Source organism: Sphaerodactylus townsendi, linkage group LG07 (genome assembly GCF_021028975.2).
Source record: "Sphaerodactylus townsendi isolate TG3544 linkage group LG07, MPM_Stown_v2.3, whole genome shotgun sequence".
In the NCBI taxonomy this organism is placed as follows: Eukaryota; Metazoa; Chordata; class Lepidosauria; order Squamata; family Sphaerodactylidae; genus Sphaerodactylus; species Sphaerodactylus townsendi.
The window spans coordinates 54,835,400-54,855,193 of NC_059431.1; the positions used below are offsets into that span (position 1 = coordinate 54,835,400).

General features: G+C 41.0%; 1 protein-coding gene across 2 annotated transcripts in view; it reads right to left on the bottom strand.

The window, feature by feature from the left end:
• Positions 1-19,794, bottom strand: part of EPB41L4A (erythrocyte membrane protein band 4.1 like 4A) — a 108,527-nt gene that overhangs the window by 31,726 nt on the left and 57,007 nt on the right. For both annotated transcript variants that reach the window (XM_048503140.1, XM_048503139.1), the window contains exons 4-10: positions 15,380-15,431; positions 13,284-13,362; positions 9,049-9,146; positions 6,625-6,745; positions 4,866-4,953; positions 1,928-2,016; positions 905-968 (exon numbers count right to left, since the gene is read on the bottom strand). In XM_048503140.1, coding sequence (XP_048359097.1) covers positions 905-968; positions 1,928-2,016; positions 4,866-4,953; positions 6,625-6,745; positions 9,049-9,146; positions 13,284-13,362; positions 15,380-15,431 — 591 coding nt within the window. The remainder of the gene's footprint in view (positions 1-904; positions 969-1,927; positions 2,017-4,865; positions 4,954-6,624; positions 6,746-9,048; positions 9,147-13,283; positions 13,363-15,379; positions 15,432-19,794) is intronic.

Sequence of the window (19,794 nt, forward strand, 5' to 3'; positions counted from 1 at the left end):
TTTGCCCATATACACCAGAAGCCAGAGTCCCGCTACTAGAACTGCATTTAACACACACAAGCTGGCCACACCCCCCAAAAATATTTCTGAAATGAAGGGTTAGTTTACACATCACAGCAAGAAATCAGCAACTTAATCTGTTGTGATTTATTTACAAAGCTTATAGCGGCCAATGCAGAGGAATAAATTATTTGGATCAGGGTTGTGGCAACAGAGAGGGAGCTAACTCTTTCCAAACTATGCTCTTGGCCTGATGGAAATTATCCATCCTTCCTGGAGTTATCAGCCTTTTCAGAGTTATCAGCCTACACACATTTTCTTTTATTATAGCAAACAGCAACTATTGCATTGGGGAGAACCGTTAAACTCACAGCTCTGGCAGCATGGGACCAATCTGATCTCTCCTCGCCCCTCCCCCCGCCCCTAATTACTATTTATAAAAATTAAAAAACACACAAAGTCCAACCACAGCTATCCAAATTTTAAATCTGGTTTGGCCCAAAGACCCTGACAATCCCTGGATATACCTTAGCAGACAACAGTAAGAAAAAGGGAAGAAAACCATAACATCTCTTCCTTAATACTTTCCCTCTCATCTCAAAAGCTACAAGCCAAAATAAAGAAAAATATAAATGCAAAGATTGTTCAAGCAGAGAGAGGTTTCTGTCATCACCAGTTAGGCACATTTAGACATAAGTTCAAATCACTACTCTTATAAAGAGCACCTTATGCCAGTTTCTCTATTTCAGCCTAATCTATCACACAGTCTTGTTTGAAGGAGAGAATGATTTATATCACCCTGAGCTCTTCGGAGGAAGGGTGGGATAAAAACACACCAAATAAATAAACAAACATATCAAGCTTTGTTTTCAGGCTACAAGACATATTCCTTCAAAAAACTTACATCTTTTCCTAGGACTCTGAGTTCAAACTGAGTTTCCTTGAAGTGGACCTTTGTAATTCTAGGCCTACATATTAGAAGAGAAAATATTCATTAAAACATTTAAAATGGCTTGGAATGGATATAAGTTTTATAATAACTATGCTTTTTATAAAATGCACAAATCCAGCTATGAAGAACTGAAAGACTTTAGTACTGTCATACAGTGCAAATTGAAAATATTTATGCCTCCCCCCAACTCTTTCAAAGCAGCTTCTGTAATAACAAAATGACATAAAACTAGGAGCTGAAAAATTATTCTCAAGTACAATTCATAATTAAAATCAATTAGGGATAACAGCTTGGACTGTCCATGCCAAAAAGATCATCTGTATGAGATAGAGAGTGAGGAAAAGTAGACAATCTATTTAATCCAAGAAGGCATAGAATTTTGGGTCAACCTCAAAGACCACTCCTCTCTGGCCCTCCATCCCCACAGCTGCTGTCTTGAGCTCAGCCAAGCCCAAAGCCAGCCACGCAGCCTGCATTGGCACCCCAGGTGTACACTTGCTTCTCCAGCCTGCCACTCTGGCGGGGCAGTGGGGTGGGGCACCAAATGCACACTGCACAGGTGCTCCTCTCTGGCCCTCTGGCCCCTCAGCTGCTGACCCACCAGCATTGGTCTGGCCCTCTGCATATGCACTGACTTGCACAGAGGCCTTCCCAAAAGCTGCAGCCACAAAGTTTACCTTCCCTGCTGCAGTTCCCATCAGGAGAGGCTACAGGGTGGGGGAGCATTTCCCAATTCTGGAAGGAGGAAGAAGAATCCCTGAAAGAAGTTCCTGGAATTCAGCTCCAGGAACAACACTGCTCTTGGAATTCAGCAAAATCTCCACTAACAATTCTGGGAGACAAAAATCTCCTTCTTCAACTAGCATAAATGACCTTCAGCTGGCAAAAAAAGTTTGGATACAATATATGCTTATACTGCATGATTTACTAAGCCACGTTTTTGCTATTTGGACGAACCTGACAGACTTCACTTACCAGAAATACTTTCCAACTTGCTTTTTATTCTTATAGACAACCACTCCAACAGGGGTTAATCCTAAAAAATATTCAGATCTGTTTTCACCCTAAAAAAATAATTTTAAAAGGATACATGTAAACACATACATGTACTTAAAGGATATCATTTTGTGAAGCTTACACCTTCAAAACTCAAAACAGTCTGATTCAAGAGTTCCAATAAGCTTCACATAAGTTTCCACAGCTCGTTCTCTCTTATGCATGCATCTACTTTGTAGAGGCCAACTGCACACTGGGAGCTCCAGCTACAGAACTCCAGCATCATAAATAATATGACCCTCATTCATTTTACAGGAGAAAAAGAACTTAGGTAATGTTCTTGCTTCGGTTGGTTTCTAATCTGTATGTAAAACTTTTATTATTGACAATGTTCATTCACATTCCAAAGGCCTCTCTCTTAGTTTTTGTTCTGCAAGACCAGTAGTCAAGTTGACTTAGCACAGTGGTTCTCAACCTTCCTAATGCCACGACCCTTTAATACAGTTCCTCATGTTGTGGTGACCCCCAACCCTAACATTTATCCATTTTACAGATGGAAAACACTGATGCAGAGAGTCTTAGGCGACCCCTGTGAAAGGGTTGTTCGACCCCCAAAGGGGTCTGGACCCCCAGGTTGAGAACCACTGACTTAGCACAAGAGCTACACAAGCAATAACTTGTGTTTTCCACTTGTGCAAAAGCTGCGGACAAGCACATTAAGTTTTGTGGGATCCAACCTACTATTCAACCTGGTAACAAAGGGAGGAGGCGGTTCTCCACCAACAAAAAGGCTACAGGATCTGAATGAACAAAAGTCACATGGGACAGAGACTGTAGTAAAGAGAGAGGCGACTGGTCAACACTGAACAAAAAAGCTGGCTGAATTCAAACCCATTTGTGGATCCCAAAATTAGTTTCTCCCCTGAACCACTAAATTAATGGGAAGCAATTGAAGATGGGAAAGCTGTATGGATGTATCATGGCTCATAAACAATTGTCAGAAAAGAGAAAGTGTATGCAAATCCTCCACACACAGAGGCAGAGAAAGAACATTATGAAAATAACAGAGATATTTCAGAACAGAATAAATCTCTGTATGCAGTTTGTAGAAACAGGATCCAAACCTCTCCACAGTCAAACCCCACAACTGAACTTTCAAAAAGATTAATTTTAGTATCTGTCTTTCTACAAACAGGAGAATGATAACAACTGATAAGAAATTCCAGTTTATTACGGAATCTTGATCGAATGTCATCAAATGAAGGCATTCTTCAACCTTAGTTTTGTATTTACAGTTTTTGTTCTTAAAAGGTTCTTAAAAGGTTACAACATTTTGAAGATTAAGACCATTTAATAAAAATAAAAATATTTCAACTCTAACTGCTGAGTTCAGCTTAATCTCTGGTTTTGGTGTTGTTTGTCAAAAGCAGAATTACAAATCATAAAAGTTTAATTAAAAGTTAAAAAAAATGATGAATGTCTTATTACATAAAATCACAAAATGTAAGATGCTCCATGATACAATTTGAAATTATTTTTAAACGTCCTGGATGCTTCTAGGAAACATCAGCATGAACCTTACGTTCTTGAAGTACTCTGATATTTCCTGTCTAAACACATCCACTGTAATAAACCCCTTCTTCCAACAAATAGCATAAATTCCTCAGATTTGTTGTCCACATTGTTTTTTCCAGTACAGTTAATTGTCCTCTGCATGGAAATCCAAACTCTTTCATCCAAAGCCTACTAGTCTTCCTTAAGCATAAGCCTGTTTAGTCCATGTTTCTTCAAAGTATGTGTTCCTATGGATTTAAGCCTCATTTAAAGGGAGAATAGGAGAGTACCAGGTTATGAAGTAGCTTACTTTTGACTTTACATTTTGTGAGCTGAATCTTCTGTCATCTGGAAACTGCTGAGTCCTTTAAGCTGCTTTTAAAAACTGAACAGAATTTCAAAAACTGATCATGATACAGCATGAGAATTTGCCATTGAAAGAAAAAATCAATCATTTCACTGAACATGTGCCTATGTATATGTCAAGTGTTGTCAAATTGCAGCTGATCTATGGCAACACTGTAAGGTCTTCAAGGCAAGAAGTAACGGAGGTGGTTTGCCATTGCCTGCCTCTACAAAGCAGCCCTGGATTTCCTTGATGGTTTCTCATCCAAATATTAACCGGGGCAATCAAGATCTGGCTACCCTGAACGATCACGATCATGGCAGTATTATTTACTTACTTAATTTATGCCCCATCTTTCTTGGGCCAGTGTGATTTCATTGTTCTCTTCTTCATTTTATCCTCAAAACAACTCTGTGAGTTAGATTAGACTGACAATGTTTGTGGATCTGGATCTCAGAAAAAGGAGTAACAGGACTTAGGCCATACTTTGCTTCTGCAGTGGGAGATCTTCTGACCTACTGTGGCTGGTTAAGAGTTCCTCTTTGATCCCACACTAATTCCCTTAATTGAACAAGAACTCTGAATGCCTGCAACCAGTATACCAGAAAGCCAGACGTGCTGCAGTCTTCTAGAGTGTGCGCAGGTCTCAGTAATTCATGGGATTCCATTTGGTGCCCCAAAACTTTGATTTGCTGTGTTTGCTTATCTCTAACATGCCAGGGTGGTTTAGCAGAGTAGCAGCCTTCCTCACATACATCCTATTCTTTCTAAGATATTTTACTGGGAGAGATTATCCAGGCCCTATTCATTTAAAAATATTTTTCTCTAACCATGCCCTATGGTGTACATCAAAGTCCATGCAAAGTTCTTACATATGTGGATTGCCACCTTGAGCTTTTTGTGTGCATTTGAGACCAATAACCCTCACACACACACACACAATTGCTTGACAACAGCAACTTCCTGCAATAGTAATTCAGTTACACTGATGTGGGTTTGTTATAAAATATTACTTACATAGACAGGATGAAGGTCAACTCCATACATTTCAAGTGTTTTTGAAACTCCTAAATAATTCATTTCTGCCTCAGCTGGAACTTGGCCCCTGTTTAACATAATAATCATAAAGATATCTATTCAATACAGAAATATTTATTGGGAAAAATTATATTCATGTGACTTTCCGATGCAAGCAATGTGGCCTTATGAAGAGGGCCAATATTCTTGCATCCACTTACACATACTATGCAGGTCATGAACCCTACGAGTTGGGATATTTGTACCAATGTCTGCCCCTTTCCTGTTATTTAGCTCTCCTTTTTTGACAGAAAGGAACTGTGGCAGCAGACACTCTCAGCAATCAAGATATAATATAAAAGCCTGTACCCATGGATATATTTCTTACTAAGATAAAGAAGGGAGAGTGCCATTTCTTTAGGCTCATGATGCCACCTCCAGTGCAAACACTTCATCTTATGATCACCTCAGTCAGAAGGTCAAGGTGTCTGAAGAAGGGCCTCTCAAAAATAGTAGATGGGAGAATCATATAAAAGAAGACTCTTTAAAGGTAAAACCAGCACTATGAGTTGCGCCCAGAAGCAAGTAATAAGTACAGTTCTTAAAAAATATGACCACTGCCAAGTGCTTTTTCAACCACACTGCCACAGTTTTTTTACCACTTCAAGTTTCTTCAAATGGTTGTTTTCAAGCATGGATATGGCATTCAAACCTGCAATCGTTTATCTCTTTCTCCCGCCCCTCTTGATTCGTTAATCCATAATCACCTGATTCACATCTGAAATATGCTTTTTCCTTTCCCTCAACTTTCTGATTGATGTGGAAGATTTTGCCAAACAACTAAATTAATGCTGATGAGCTAAATATTGCAAATTATGAACACTGTTTGTCATCTCTTGATGTTGTAACTCTTATCTCTCTTAGAGCAGAGAGTGCAGTTCTGTGTTTAAAAAACAATGTGATCTTTCTCTGCCTATGGTTGGAAGCTGAAGATATTAACATATATTGTTATTTTGCAATGTAAATAGTGACTATAAAATAAAGCAAAAGAAACATATCTGAGAGCAGGGGTTTTTAGACTGTCATTTGATTGCTGAGAACTCCTGCTGGCACAGTTCCTTTCCATAAAAAAGGAGAGCTAAGTGGCGAGAAAGGGGCAAACACTGGTACAAAGAACCCAGTTCATAAAGTTTCTAACCTGCACGATGTGTTCCAGAAACAGTAAAGATTTATCTACATTATAAACTGATATTTTCAGAGTCATCTAGGAATAGGCAATAATTCTAGCCTTTTCCATATGTTATGTTTCCAGAAATTTTATTTAAAGGTTCCCCAAGTTCTCCTGGTTTTTATTTTTGTTTTGTTTTTTGGTGAAATGGGCAGCATGTTTTCCCCCCTCTATCCACCCACCATACATGCTAATCAAAACCAGGATTTGTGAGGGTATGCACTAGCACCTACTGAAGTTGCAAAATAAGCATGTTGTCCCTTTCATGAAAAATGGTAATCATGAACACAGAGAGGTCTGCACATAGCACACTCTCCAGGTATGCAGGACAAGAGGGGCAGAAATATTATCAGAAACATGTTTATTGAACCAGGTTAAGTATGTAGCACAGATAATCTCAGAGAGACTAGATAGAAACTGTTCAGATTTAAAACAAAAATCAAAAATCTTCATTATTCACGGCAATTCTCTTTTCTCCTTGAATTATTTAGCTTTTTAATGAAGTTCAGATAATAACAACTGAATATTTACATCAGAGTTTTATGTATCCGTTCTACAGCATCTTCTAATTCTTCTTTCTGGTCCGGAACAAAGCGGTATTCTGATACATAGCCAGCAGTGTGCTTGTACGGGTCATAGTCCCCAAGTTCAGCTATACAGAACACACACACACACAAAAACACCACACAATTTTATAATTAACACAATCTTACATCCCAACACAAGCATAAGAACTAAATGTAACACAATTAAATATAACACAAAGCTGGGAGGTCAAGAAAGGGGAAATTGAGAACAACCTGAAGTAGTACAGAGCCACTATTATGAGCTCATAACTTTCATCAAATTACTGCACTTTCAATGAAACAGTTGATAATGGATTGTCTGTCTTCTCAGTACTACATACATGTCCAACTCCAAGTCTCCAAAATTTTTCATAAGTGAAGCATACATCTTCGAAATTGTATCAGAATAAGAATCACCCACATTCATTAGAACACATACCCTCTGATTCTATATGTTTTACTCATTGTTCAAGGCATGCTTTTCTATGGAAATTAATTATAGCAAGGAGCCGAATCATCAGAGAGTAGGTAATTCTGCTGCTTCTCTATATCAGAAGCAACTGAATGATCCTATCATGCTCAACACAGACATGCAGTACATCAGAAGCTAATGGGTAGAAAGTAGTGCTACAGCAAACAATCAAAAATACAAACAAGGGAACACACAGTAGAAATTGTTAATGAAAACAGAAGCCTGTGTGAATGCCCAATGACCTGGCAATATAATATACAATAATGAAGTCTTAAGTCTATATTGTGGTTCTTTAATATTCTACTTGCTTCAACCACATCAGAGCAGGCAGGAATTCAATTTGCTTTCATTGATACATTGACACAATAAAGTCAGAAATTCTACTTGCTTCCAGCCTATATTGACATAATACAAGCAACAATTAAACTTGGTTTCAACCACCAGCTTTCATCAGTTCCAGCGGAAGTTCAAACAATCATGCAGATATACAGCAGACAACCTCCTCTGGTCACTGAGCTCACAGGAGATTTTAATTATTGAATGAACCTATTTTTCAGAGAACAGCTGTAGTTCTTTCATGACCTACTGGGTGCCCCAATGAATAATTTGTGAATTAATAGTGTAACTGATACACAGCGGTATGCATCAATGGTACTACAGTGGAACTGGTCAGCCATTCAATGCTAACACCAATAAAACAGGTTATTGTGTCTTTAGGAAATGGTATACTTAAGCATTTTCACAAGCTGCCAATACCTTGATCGTAAAGTATCTTGTTCTCCTCCATTTCTGTGCTATGACTGCACAATGGTTTGTGATTTACAGCAACATGACAGTTCTCACAAAGCCAGCGTGGTTACACAAAGCCCTCACTCAGCCTTTAAAGCTAGCACAAGATAATCGGTTGGGATATCACACACAAGTAGCCTTTTTGGACCCTATTTCTGAATGTTTATCTTTCAGATTGTTTACAATCAGAGCCTCAAGCCTAAATTCTATACAAAATACACCTCACATTTGCGACCTCCAGAAGTAGTATTGCTAAAAACTGAACCCAGATTCATCTTTTCTTTTGGAAAACATTCCCTGAGGAGTGATTTTACATTCATACTAATCACAGTTCAACTGCATTTTTTTCGACAAAGTGAAGCAGATGATTTAATTTCCAGGTTAGAAAAGGTCCCATCAAAACTAAAAAGACACAAATGCGATTAAATGACACTATCCAGCAAGTTAGATCATTCTCATTAAACCCCTCTTCCCTGTGCTCCCTCAGACAAAAGTGTGCAGGCGGCAAACAGAGACAGAGCTTTTAAATTGGCTTTTACAATCTGTCCAAAGTCTGAGGACTATTATGAGGATAATTAAGGATACCAAATGTTTCATAATCTGGATTTTTATGCTTCTCAATTAAAAAGCACTTTAGTGCACTTTTAAGATTCTAGGTTTTATCAGCTGATTTTTAGTGGGTGTTCATTTTAATGATTTTACGTTTTCATAATTCTATCTTCTATTTTTGAGCCATACAAAGCAGGCCTCTGAAGATGACACATATACATGTTTTAAATAAATAAAATACATTTTGGACTTTAGATGGTGACAACAAGCATGCACTTAAGTGTGATCCAGTAGACATAAAAAACATGAACTTCCAAAAAGCTTTTTACAAAGCCCTGTGCAAAGACTCCTCAGTAAACTTAGCCGCCATGGTATAAGAGGACAGGCCTACATATGAGGTAGCAACTGCAAATGTTAAAAAGCAGAGTATAGGAGTAATGAACATTTCACATAACAGAAGGAAGCAAGAAGTGCCATTTTCAGAGATCTATACTAAGCATAGAATACTTTTAAAAATATAATTTGACCAGAAAGCATCGGCAACATAAATACATAAATTGTTTGACCAGAAGCACATACATTGTATTGCATAAGCTCCCAGTTGAGCAGCAATGTTGAAAGGACAAGGCAAGCGGCCTTGCAAGACATCTTGTTTCACTTGCAAAAATATCTGATACCTAAAAACAAACGTAGAACACAACATTACTAGACAATTTTTTATTTATTTTATTTATATATCAGATTTAATATACCACCCATCCCCAAAGGGCTCTGGGCGGTGTACAACCAATAAAACAATCACATTAAATCATGATCAATAAAACAATATTTTTAAATACCAGCCAATGCAATTAACAACCAGCTCCAACCTCCATCTCAAAATCAGATGATGACATAAACAATGAACTCATTGGGCGGGCGGTGTAATATGGACAAACCCCCAAGGTGGAATACGGGGCTGGGGGACGAGCACTTTCAGCAAATAAGCCAACCCTCCCCAAAGGCCCTTTGGAACAACCTTGCCGTCTTGCACAGCAGGTCCCCTAAAGTGGAACTGTTCTATGTCCCTCCCAGAGGCGTATCATGAGGCAAAACTCTGGAGCCCTGGGAGAAAACCTACCAGTTTGATTCCCCCCATGAGCAGCTGGAAGGAGGTGGAGTTCCTCCGCCCTCCTCCCCTGGTGGCTTCAGGCTCCCCCCCTCCTGCTGGCTGAACTTTAGGCCCCTCACCTGCCAAATGTAACAGAGATGTGGGGGGGTGGCAAGCAGCTGTGTGGGCAGTGGCAGCATCCAGGGGAGAGTAGCGGTAGGTGGGCTTCAGCCAGGTGCATGTGCACCTCTGACTCCGCTAGTCCCATCCTACGAAAGATCATCCACTCTGAGGACGCAGGGGCTGGCAACGAGACGGAGAAGCAGGCGAAGCAAGGCTTCTGGTGGTTCTAGAGCTGGGACTAGAGGTGCTAGGAGGGCCATGACCTGAGCCCTCCACTTCCAAACTCTTCCATGTGATCCAAACTTTTCTGCGATAACATCCGGGAGATCTCCTCTGATGCCAGCTTTTATTTCTTTGGTGCGTTTTGCATTTCCTTTGGCCCTGCAGGGGGCATATCTTTAGGAGGATGGGCACCGAGATGGGGTCAAGGGTCTCTGTGGAGACTGTCCTTGATGATGTTCTCAAGTTTGGTGTGCAGAGTTTGCGAAACAGGGATTCCTGCAGTTATGGACCCCCAAAGCAGTAGGCCTCCCCATCCCCCATTGCTTTTAATGGGAATATTCTTAAGGAGATAGGGGCTGCACTCCCTGAGGGCTCCAGCAACTCTAATATCCCCTGGACCGAGGACTTCACCAAACTTAGGGGGGTGTCATTAGGACAGTCTCCTGAAGATATCCTGGAAAGCTTCTTGTGGACTGTTCCTTCCAGAAATGTCCACCCCCCCTACAGGCTGCACTCAGAAATTCTCTATTGATGCCACTCAATGGAAAAAATCAATGCAGAAATTACAGATTCTGTGGCCAAATTTCTGGGAGTGCAGCCTTGGCTCGCCGATGGGTGCAATTGTTAAGTTAGTGACGCATCAAAATTTCAGGGTATCATCAGGAGACTGTCCTGATATGACATTCCTGAAAGATTTGCGTGCAGTTTGATTCAGGGGTTTCGCCGAAGTTATGGACCCTCAAATGTGCAGCCCCCATCTCCTTGGCTCTACCCATTGCTGGAAACAATAGGGATAGGGGCATACCCCTTTGGGGGTCCATAATTTTGGACCCCCTGACTCAAACTGCACCAAACGTGGAAGGTATCATCAGGACAGTCTCCTGATGATACCCTGAAATCTTGGTGCTGATACCTCTAAAAATGCACCCCTTGCAGGCCGAAACATGAAAAAACCCAAAAAATAAAAACGCAGGAGCATGCCCTGCAAAATTCCTGAGCCCAGGGCAGGTGCCTACTTTGCCCAATGGACATTACGCCACTGGGTCCTCTGCCAAACGCAGAGATCGAACAGGGACAAATGGGGACAGATGTTCCCTTTGGTGATATGGAATGCCCTAGATGATTTGGTAGAGAGAGAGTGCCTTAAAGGTTAAACGGCAATGGCACCTTGAAGATGATTCTGAATTTGTTAGAAGAGAGCCGGTGCAGGCGTGGGACAGCGCTATGTACGCGAGATGCCTGATCTCTATGCGATGGAACGCTACCACGTAAGAAGTCAGCGCCCACACGTGATTCTGGACCAATTTCAACTTCTGGATCAACTGCAAGGGAAGGCTCGTGTAGAGCAAGTTGCAATAGTCTAACATGGAGGTGACCATCGCATGGATCACTGTGGCCATGTCAGTCTGGGAGGGGTAAGGGGCCAGTCGACGTGCTTGCTGCAGATAGAAAAATGCCACCTCAGCGGTGTGGGTAACCTGAGTCTCCATAGAGAGAACTGAATCCAGACAAACCCCAGGCTCTGGACTGAGAGAGCTAATGATAGAGAAGCCCCCTCCAGAAACAGTGACTGAAACCCCCCTCCTCCCCTTTCATGACTCACACACAAGACCTCTGTCTTTGATGGATTGAGTTTTATCCTGCTTTGCCTCAACCAACCAATGACTGCCTCCATGACAATGATAAAGATCTGAATGCACTAACATTTTACAACCACAGTTTTATCCTAAAGAAGTACCATTTAGATTAGCTTAGGGAAATACAGCAGCACACAGCAAAAACCTGAAATAAATTGTATTTTATTTGTAATTACTTGCACTGGTAGATAGCTTTCTGTTTCAGGGAAAACACATTGCTGGGTTTCTGTTTCCAAAGGGGAAGGTTTGTGCCCAGGGACAGGTTGTTAAGTCCTTTAACATAAGTAGGTGTTTATGGCCAAGCTAAAGGAGCGTAGAAGTGAAACAAGTGGTCTGGATGAGCTCAGAGTTTTGTTAGTCAGGCAACTGGTAGTCATCTGACTTAAAACTTGCTGTTTTTTTGTTCCATTCATGTCCCTTCGGATTTTATCTCCAAGAAGCTAGTGGGCACCAAGAAACACATCAATGGACATCATGGTTTCCCCAGGCAACCTATTTGAAATCACACCAATAAGTACAGAGTAAGGCTTGTTAGCCTTACAAACATTAGTGTACACTACCATAATTATCTGGGATTGGTTTAATAAATACATGGCCCAACATATAAACACTACCTAAGCAACTATACTACTCAAGTGTTGCCAGGCTGCTGGAAGAACCCTGGGGTGAGGGGATTATTGGGGGGGGGGGGGACTGGTATATTAACATGCCAGTACACTGAAAACCAGAAGTGACATTATGGGATGGTCTAGGACAGGGGTAGGGAACCTGCGGCTCTCCAGATGTTCAGGAACTACAGTTCCCATCAGCCCCTACCAGCATGGCCAATTGACAGAGGCTGATGGGAATTGTAGTTCCTGAACATCTGGAGAGCCGCAGGTTCCCTACCCCTGGTCTAGGAGGTATTTAGTATGGTAAAACTTTAGAGTTTTTGAAAAATCTTAGAGGGCATCCATGACCTCACTTTTGGTTTTTAATAGAAGTGACATTAGTATGCCAGAACAATACCAGTGCATGTCCCCATTTCCTCCTGCTGGTGCCTGAAGTACAACAAACATGGCTGCTGGGAGGTCTGCTGCTATAGCTGGAGACCAAGCAACCCTAAGCAACAGGCACAGTTTTATATATACATCATATTATTAGATGTAATCTGTTATTGCTCATTCAACAGGCTCTTGGATACCCACTAGAGCTCTGCGTACATAATCCATCTGCTGGAACAAGAAAAAGGCTACATACTAAAAAAAAAAAGGTCTACTTTGAAGGCAGCACAACCAGCATTTAATTATTGTATCATCTTTAGGAAGATGAATAATGGCTTGAATTACTGCATTATAGACCATAATTTGTGAACCTTTTATTAAGGACCTTTGTTATATTTTGGATAGACTATTCAGTTTTGAAAATAAATGCACATCCAGAACTTATTCCTTAAAGCTATGTCAGAATAAACTTATACCATTCATCCTATGGCTTTCTATAGAAGTTCGTTCCATCATGACAAAATACAAACCTGAATAAATCAAACAGAAAGAAAACTTCCCTACCACAACCAATACAAATACTGGAGCACAAGTCAAAGCAAACAGTGATGTTTCTCATTATTTAAAAAAGGTGCATAACAAGCAATGAAAGCTATAGTATTAAATTGCTTTTAAAAATCAAAGTGCTCAATTTTTTACTGTTTTGAAAAGTACCTACTATGTCCTATCCATAATGGCTAGATGTTAATTATACAATACCTGGTAATTTCTTCCTTTAGTTTGCAAGGATCTTCTGCATAGAATTTAACCCCAAAATACAGTGTATATGGAGGACCAGCTATTAGAAATAAGAAAATTCATTATTTTTGAAGTTTTCATAAACAATGTTTGTTTTGCACATTATATTACACCTACATACAGCAACACATTTCCTTGGGAATCTTCTATTTTCCCAAAGCCCCACTGAGAACAGTACACTGGACCACAGACTTGGGTTGCTATACCACCTTTTTTCCCACCCAGGAAACAATTCAGAAACTAGAGTAATCCACTGATCTTAGTGCTTTAAAGTAATGGCAATCATCTAAATACAGAAGCATCTTCCACGTAGAACTGAGAACACTTAGCAATGTTCCTGTGGATTTCTGGTTTTCTTTGAGTAAAATTGCAGGGTCCACAATCCATTAACAATAGTTTTCATAAAAGCCTTCATAAGATTAACTGGAGTTGTACAGTATCATGCTTAGAGGAAAGGACCTAATTTTTGATGCAGTTCATTTAGTGGGGGTTCTGGTGCTAGGGTGCCTGGTCTCTGTAGAAAAAAGAGAGCATAACTGGGCAAGGATGAGTGTGTGTGTGGAATCAATATCTCATCAACCCAACAATATCACTTCTGGCACGTACCTGAAAGTGACATCACCATATTGAGGCAATGCTGATTACATTGTCCCTACCCGGCTAGAGCTCAGCTGGTAGCCCTATTCTATGTTGGTTTGATTATCAATGGTTGATTGATTATCAATTATCAATTAATTGGTGGTGTACGCCAGTGATATGTGCATTAAGGAAGAATTTAATGAATCACTGCTTGCTACCACAAAAGCTGCTGATGTGCTCCAAGTAATGGATGAATTTTTTTTTCAAAGATTGGACTTGACTGGAAGACAATGGGCCTTTCCCCACTTTCGTCCTTCCCCTCTATGCCACAAGCAGCTGCTCTCCAATTGCGCCAAGCAGCATCCCCCCCAGGCGGCGTGCTCCAGCTCGGGTCCCTAACGTAATCCCGCAGCGCTCTGCCGGGGGGGGGCATCAAAAGGCGCCCGTTGAAGGGAAAGAGTGCTTGGGATGCTGCGCTGAGGGGAAACGCTGGAGCAGCAGCAGCTTAACATGGCTGACTCGCGATATGCGCCCGCCCCTCTCAGTAATTAAACGAGGAGTGCGCGAGGACATCCGCGCTACTTCCTCCCTTCGCAGTAAGCGCAGGGCTTAAGGGAAGTGGGGAAAGGCCCAATGTTGGGTTTCATAAGCACTGTCAGTGCACCTTTCATGCTGAGCAGAAAATCTGCCTTTAGAGCTTTGGGGAATTATGTTATGGAATTAAGAACTGAGATAGCCATATTTTTTTCAAGAAAAGTAAAAGAAATTGTGTGAAGAATCTGAAACCTTCATTGTGTCCTTGGCTTATCTCACAAATATACTTCACACTTGAATAACCTCAGCATTTCAATTTGTCAGGATCAGAAGTCAGTGTTTTGGATGCAAGTGAGAAGGCTACTGCCTTCAATTATTTTCTAATGCTGTAGATTGTATTATACAAAAATCTTGATACTACATACTCTGAGCAAGATCTTGCTTTAAATTATTTTACTCATTGAAAAGATAACAATATCTCTTCCACTACACCCAAAAAAAAATTCATAAGAAAAAAAATGAAAAAGTCCTATAGGAAATGTGTTTTTTTTCACATTTTTTCCAGTTTCTTTCTTGACTCTTAAACAAACCTCCAAACTTAAAGGTGCCTGCTTTGCACATGTTGTGTTTTCTGCACCTCTCCATCACCAATGTCTAAACTAGCCTGTCAGGCTCATGGTTGAGGACAGCAACAGAATCCATCTAAGAACCTCCCCTCTCCTTTTCCCTTCTCCCTCCCCCACCCTTTCTGCCTTTGAGTGTATGAATGTGATTTTAAGCATCATAGTTAATTTAACTGTTATCCCTTAATGGAAAAATGGCACAGGGACATAACTGTGGACTTTTATTAATTTTACTGTTGTTTCATTGATGGTGTGCACCGCTTGAGCCCGTACAGGGAAGGGCGGCCTATATACCAAAAAAACCCATAAACATATACATACTGTTTATGAGTTCCTTATGTTCTGTAAGGCTCTTTGCAGGATCCAGCCAGTACTGTGAGAATAATAACAGAAAGGTAACTTTGTTATGGCAGATGATTATAATATACATTTATATACATACATCCACACACACACACACACACACACACACACACACACACACACACACACACACACACACACACACAGCCTTTAAAAAAAAATATCATCAACTTAATCCAAATTACAGTTACTACAGAACAGCTTTCTAAGAGGTTACCTAAAAAATATCTTGCTCCATCCCAAATTCTGCAAACAAACACAAACATACCATCAGCAGTTAACTGTGCTCATTAAAACAACATTCAGGGCTCCAATAAATGGAGTATTGTCGTCTGAGTAGAAGGAATTTACATCATTTTGATGAATGGGTACTTCCCACAATCCTAGAGAGCAGGAAGTTTATTGTGGACTTTTGTCTCTGCCTTAGAGGAAGTGCCCACCAAAACAATTCAGTCTGGAGCTTCCATAGTTGTATAACTATTCTTTCAGAACAACTTATCCCTACTTAGAAAAGTTAAATATGTAGAATCAAGGAAAAACAGTAGAGAGGAAGCAAACTTCAACATTACTGTAAATAAATGACACTGTCAGCAGATGAAAAGCAAGGCCAGGTACTTGATCCAACTCCCAAATGCCCCTCTTCCCATTAAACAGGTGGAATAAAATGATTTCCTGTGAATTCCAGATAGAAGGAATTTCCATGGTAAATTCCAATGCTCTGCTCTTCCCTGGTACCAGAGAACACAGTTTCAATAAATTTATTTATTTATTTATTTATTTATTTATTAGATTTTTATACCACCCTATCCCCGAGGGGCTCTGGGTGTTTCAAAGCTGCATAGAATGAGGGAGGGATCAATTTTTATAACATTTTATAACATCTGCTGGAGCATCTTTACCCCAATGCTGTATCAGCCATGACATCAGCCAAGGTATTCAATTTGTAGTAATCCAATCCAATCCAAATACCTTTCATTGGCATTGTAAAAAAAAACCTTACTATACAGGACAATACATAACATAGGCCCTTTCTGCACTGCAACAGTGCGGGGGTGCATCGGCATAAACAATGCCAACGCACCCCCCCGGGACCATTCGCATGGATAGTCCCAGGAGGGCGGCAGGCAGCGGCGCAGCCTTTGCACAGGCTGCACCGTCACTGAACGCCTACCTTGTCTCCTGGCTTCCAGCTTGTCGCAGAAGCCAGGGGACATGCCCCCGCAGCCTGAAGCGATGGCTCTGGAGTCGCAGACCAGGGGGGCGTGTCCCCTGGCCTCTGCGACAAGCTGGAAGCCAAGAGACAAGGTAGGCGTTCAGGAAAGGGGGGAGGGGGAAATGGCGCCTTCCAGCCGCTGCCGTTCGCGCAGCAGCAGTTGGAAGCCGCTGTTTCTGAAATACCTCGCTCAGGGAGCGAGGTTCGGAAACAGCGGCTTCGCGCAGCTCGGGGGTTGCGAGGCTGCCGCTATGCCATGCAAACCCCTCCCCAGGGACGCTGTTTTTAGCGTCCCTGGGATGCTGTATTCCACCCGTGTGGAAACAGCCATTGTAACAAAAACTAATAAAACTATATAATCTGAATCCCTGGAGATATGGCAGGATATAAATGTAATAAATAAATAATCTGAAATACAATATTGTCTCAGTGTGGTTTGAACCAGGAATCAGTTGTTCAGTGAGTTCACATCAGGCTCTTGTATTTAATTGTGAATGTTGTTTCATGGCAAAACACAAGAACCTTGCGACCTTTTCAGTTACAATGCAAGACGTGTTACTTAGTATCAGGCAGTTTTTCTGTTGGTCCGTAAATCCTTCTTTGCTGACCAAAAAAAGCGGTCAACAAGGAATGACTAATTGTGCTATAAAAAGGACAATGTAAAAGTATGTGACCAACAGTTTCTATAAGCACATGTTCTTTCCTGATAGGGAATTTTTGAACATCTCCGTAACATAACTGCCGATGGTAAAACATTACACCTTGTGAGTGACAGCGCTCTGCGGGTGTTGGGCAGAGTTAATTGGTGAAAGTATTTGGCCGTGCTAGCTGCACTAAGGGAAATTCCTAATAATTAAGATTCTGATATTCCTCAATGAATAGTCTCAACTTTAGCAAGCAACATAGCCAAAGATTCTAATAAGAAGCCTAAATATAATATTTTCCCTCTATCCAGTCTGAAACTTGCAAAGTAGCTAAAGCTTGATAGACTAGTATCCTCTGGGTTAAAGCAGAGGTGAATCCAGAATCTGAAAGTGGCTAGCCATTCTCTGGTCTCTAGGAGATGCTGGCTAGTCTCTAAACACAGGACAGCATAGGATATGTAGTTGGGTAGAGCCAAGATCTCACACAGAAAGCAGGATTGGATCCTTTCAACTGATCGATTTGAAGCACCCATCCATATTGGACCACATAAAGTAATTGCTGGGTCATCTTGGCATTAAAGGCCTTTATTGCAGATAGTACAAATTCGTGACCCTTGTTGTAAAAGAAGCGCAAGATGGCCAAGACACTTCCAGCACAGGCCAAAGTCACCATGTCCCTATGCTTGGCCCATTCTGTACTGTGGTGGAAATACAGTAACAGATATTTGAAATACTTGCTCAAAGGAATTACTGTTTTGGGCCCATCTAGTACGTTTACATGCCCTTGAGAATACCAGTGTCTTGGATTTCTCAAGATTCAAAGCAAGGCTATTGCTGGCTCAGTAGGCCTTGCAGCTGGCGAGGAGATGCTTTAGACCCATTCTTGAGCAAGATAAGAGGACTGCATCATCAGCATATGATAAGATTGGGATTTGGGCTTCTCTTATCCTTGGACAGTGTGAGTTTTGATCTTTCAGTGTGGGTTTGAGCTCATTCAGAAAAAAATTGAAAAGTACAGAGCCAAAACACAACCCTGTTTGACACCTTAATGTTAATGGAAATTTTCGGGGTGCACAGATTGGGTGCATTTGATTTGGCAGTCAGTATCGCTATACAAAGATTTAATAAGAATTAGGAGTCTGCTGTCAAAGCCCATTCTGGTGAGTGTTTCCCATAACAAGGTTATAGAAATCAAATCAAAGGCCCCTTTAGATCCAGGTCTTCAGGCTCTGACTCATAAACTGCAAATAGTTTGCACTGCACACTTGATGAGGTCTCTCATCCTCACAAGTTTTGGGAAACCATTTCTAGTCACAGTCCCAGCAGAAGAAATCCCACAAACAAAATCAAACAGCAGTGCCAGAAAATGGCCACTGTACTGATAACTCCTCATGCTTTCTTCCTCTGGAATGGCTTTCTTCAGAACTTCTCCACTCCCTTCTGGAGTACAATGCTTCTTCTCTGCCTCTCTGCTGGAGATCTTCCCCTTCCCTTGCCTTGTTGCCGGGCAACCACTCATTCAGCCTCTCTGCAAAAATCTCCCCCTCTCATGTGCAGTGTTCCAGACCAGGGATGGCTGTGCAGGTGAAAACATGTCACAAACTTCTAAATAATAAATAAATATCTTTGCAAGGCTTACAGGTACCATAAGGGGAAGAAGATTTGTGATCCCAAAATGCTTTACAAGCTGCCTTAGTCTAGAAGACCCAGTGGAGAGAGAAGAATGTATACGGTGTTTCCTCTCCCTTGGTGTCTGAGCCTTTTAGCCATGGATTTTCCCATATACTTCTGCAGCCACTGTCTGATATCCTCATCCTTCAAGTCTTTAGAGGAATGGGAGAGATTAGGTATATAAATCTCTTCTAACATCTGTAGTTTTAGATGATGTGTCCCTTCACTGCATCTCCTTAAAAGATTGACTGGAGATCACTGATGATTTGGCACCAATTTCTGCTCTAATGCCAATTTCTTTGTCATTGGCAGACATGCTGCAACTTCTCAATGAGTATGGAATCTCTGAAGGATCAGTCTGGCTGGCTGTGGAATTCAACATCTCTGACGATAAAGCTTTCTGCATGCCTATCTGATGAAGGCTCAATCTTCAAAGTCTCAGCAGCAGAGCTAGCAGCAAGCATCACATGAAAGCACAAGCACAAGGCAAACAGTAGCCAGCAGCAAAAGGGAATCCTTCCCTGTTTTCTTCTTTGTTATTAAGACGGAAGAGATTTTTAAAAGGAGGAAAAACAAGCATGCTCAAAGTTGAAAATCGATGTCAAAGGTTTAATATTTTAACTATAGTTCTCTCCTTCCATGTGCTAACTTCTGAAGTAGGAAGTAAAACTGAAAGCATGTTGGGGAGAGAGAGAGAGAGAGAGAGAGAGAGAGAGGGAGAGAGAGAGAGAGAGATTAGCAGAGTAGAACAGACGAGACAGATTTTCTGTTGCTTTTTATAATTGAATTTACTAACTATAAGGGAGGGTTACATGGAGATAAAACAAGAAATCCTTTCTTTCCTG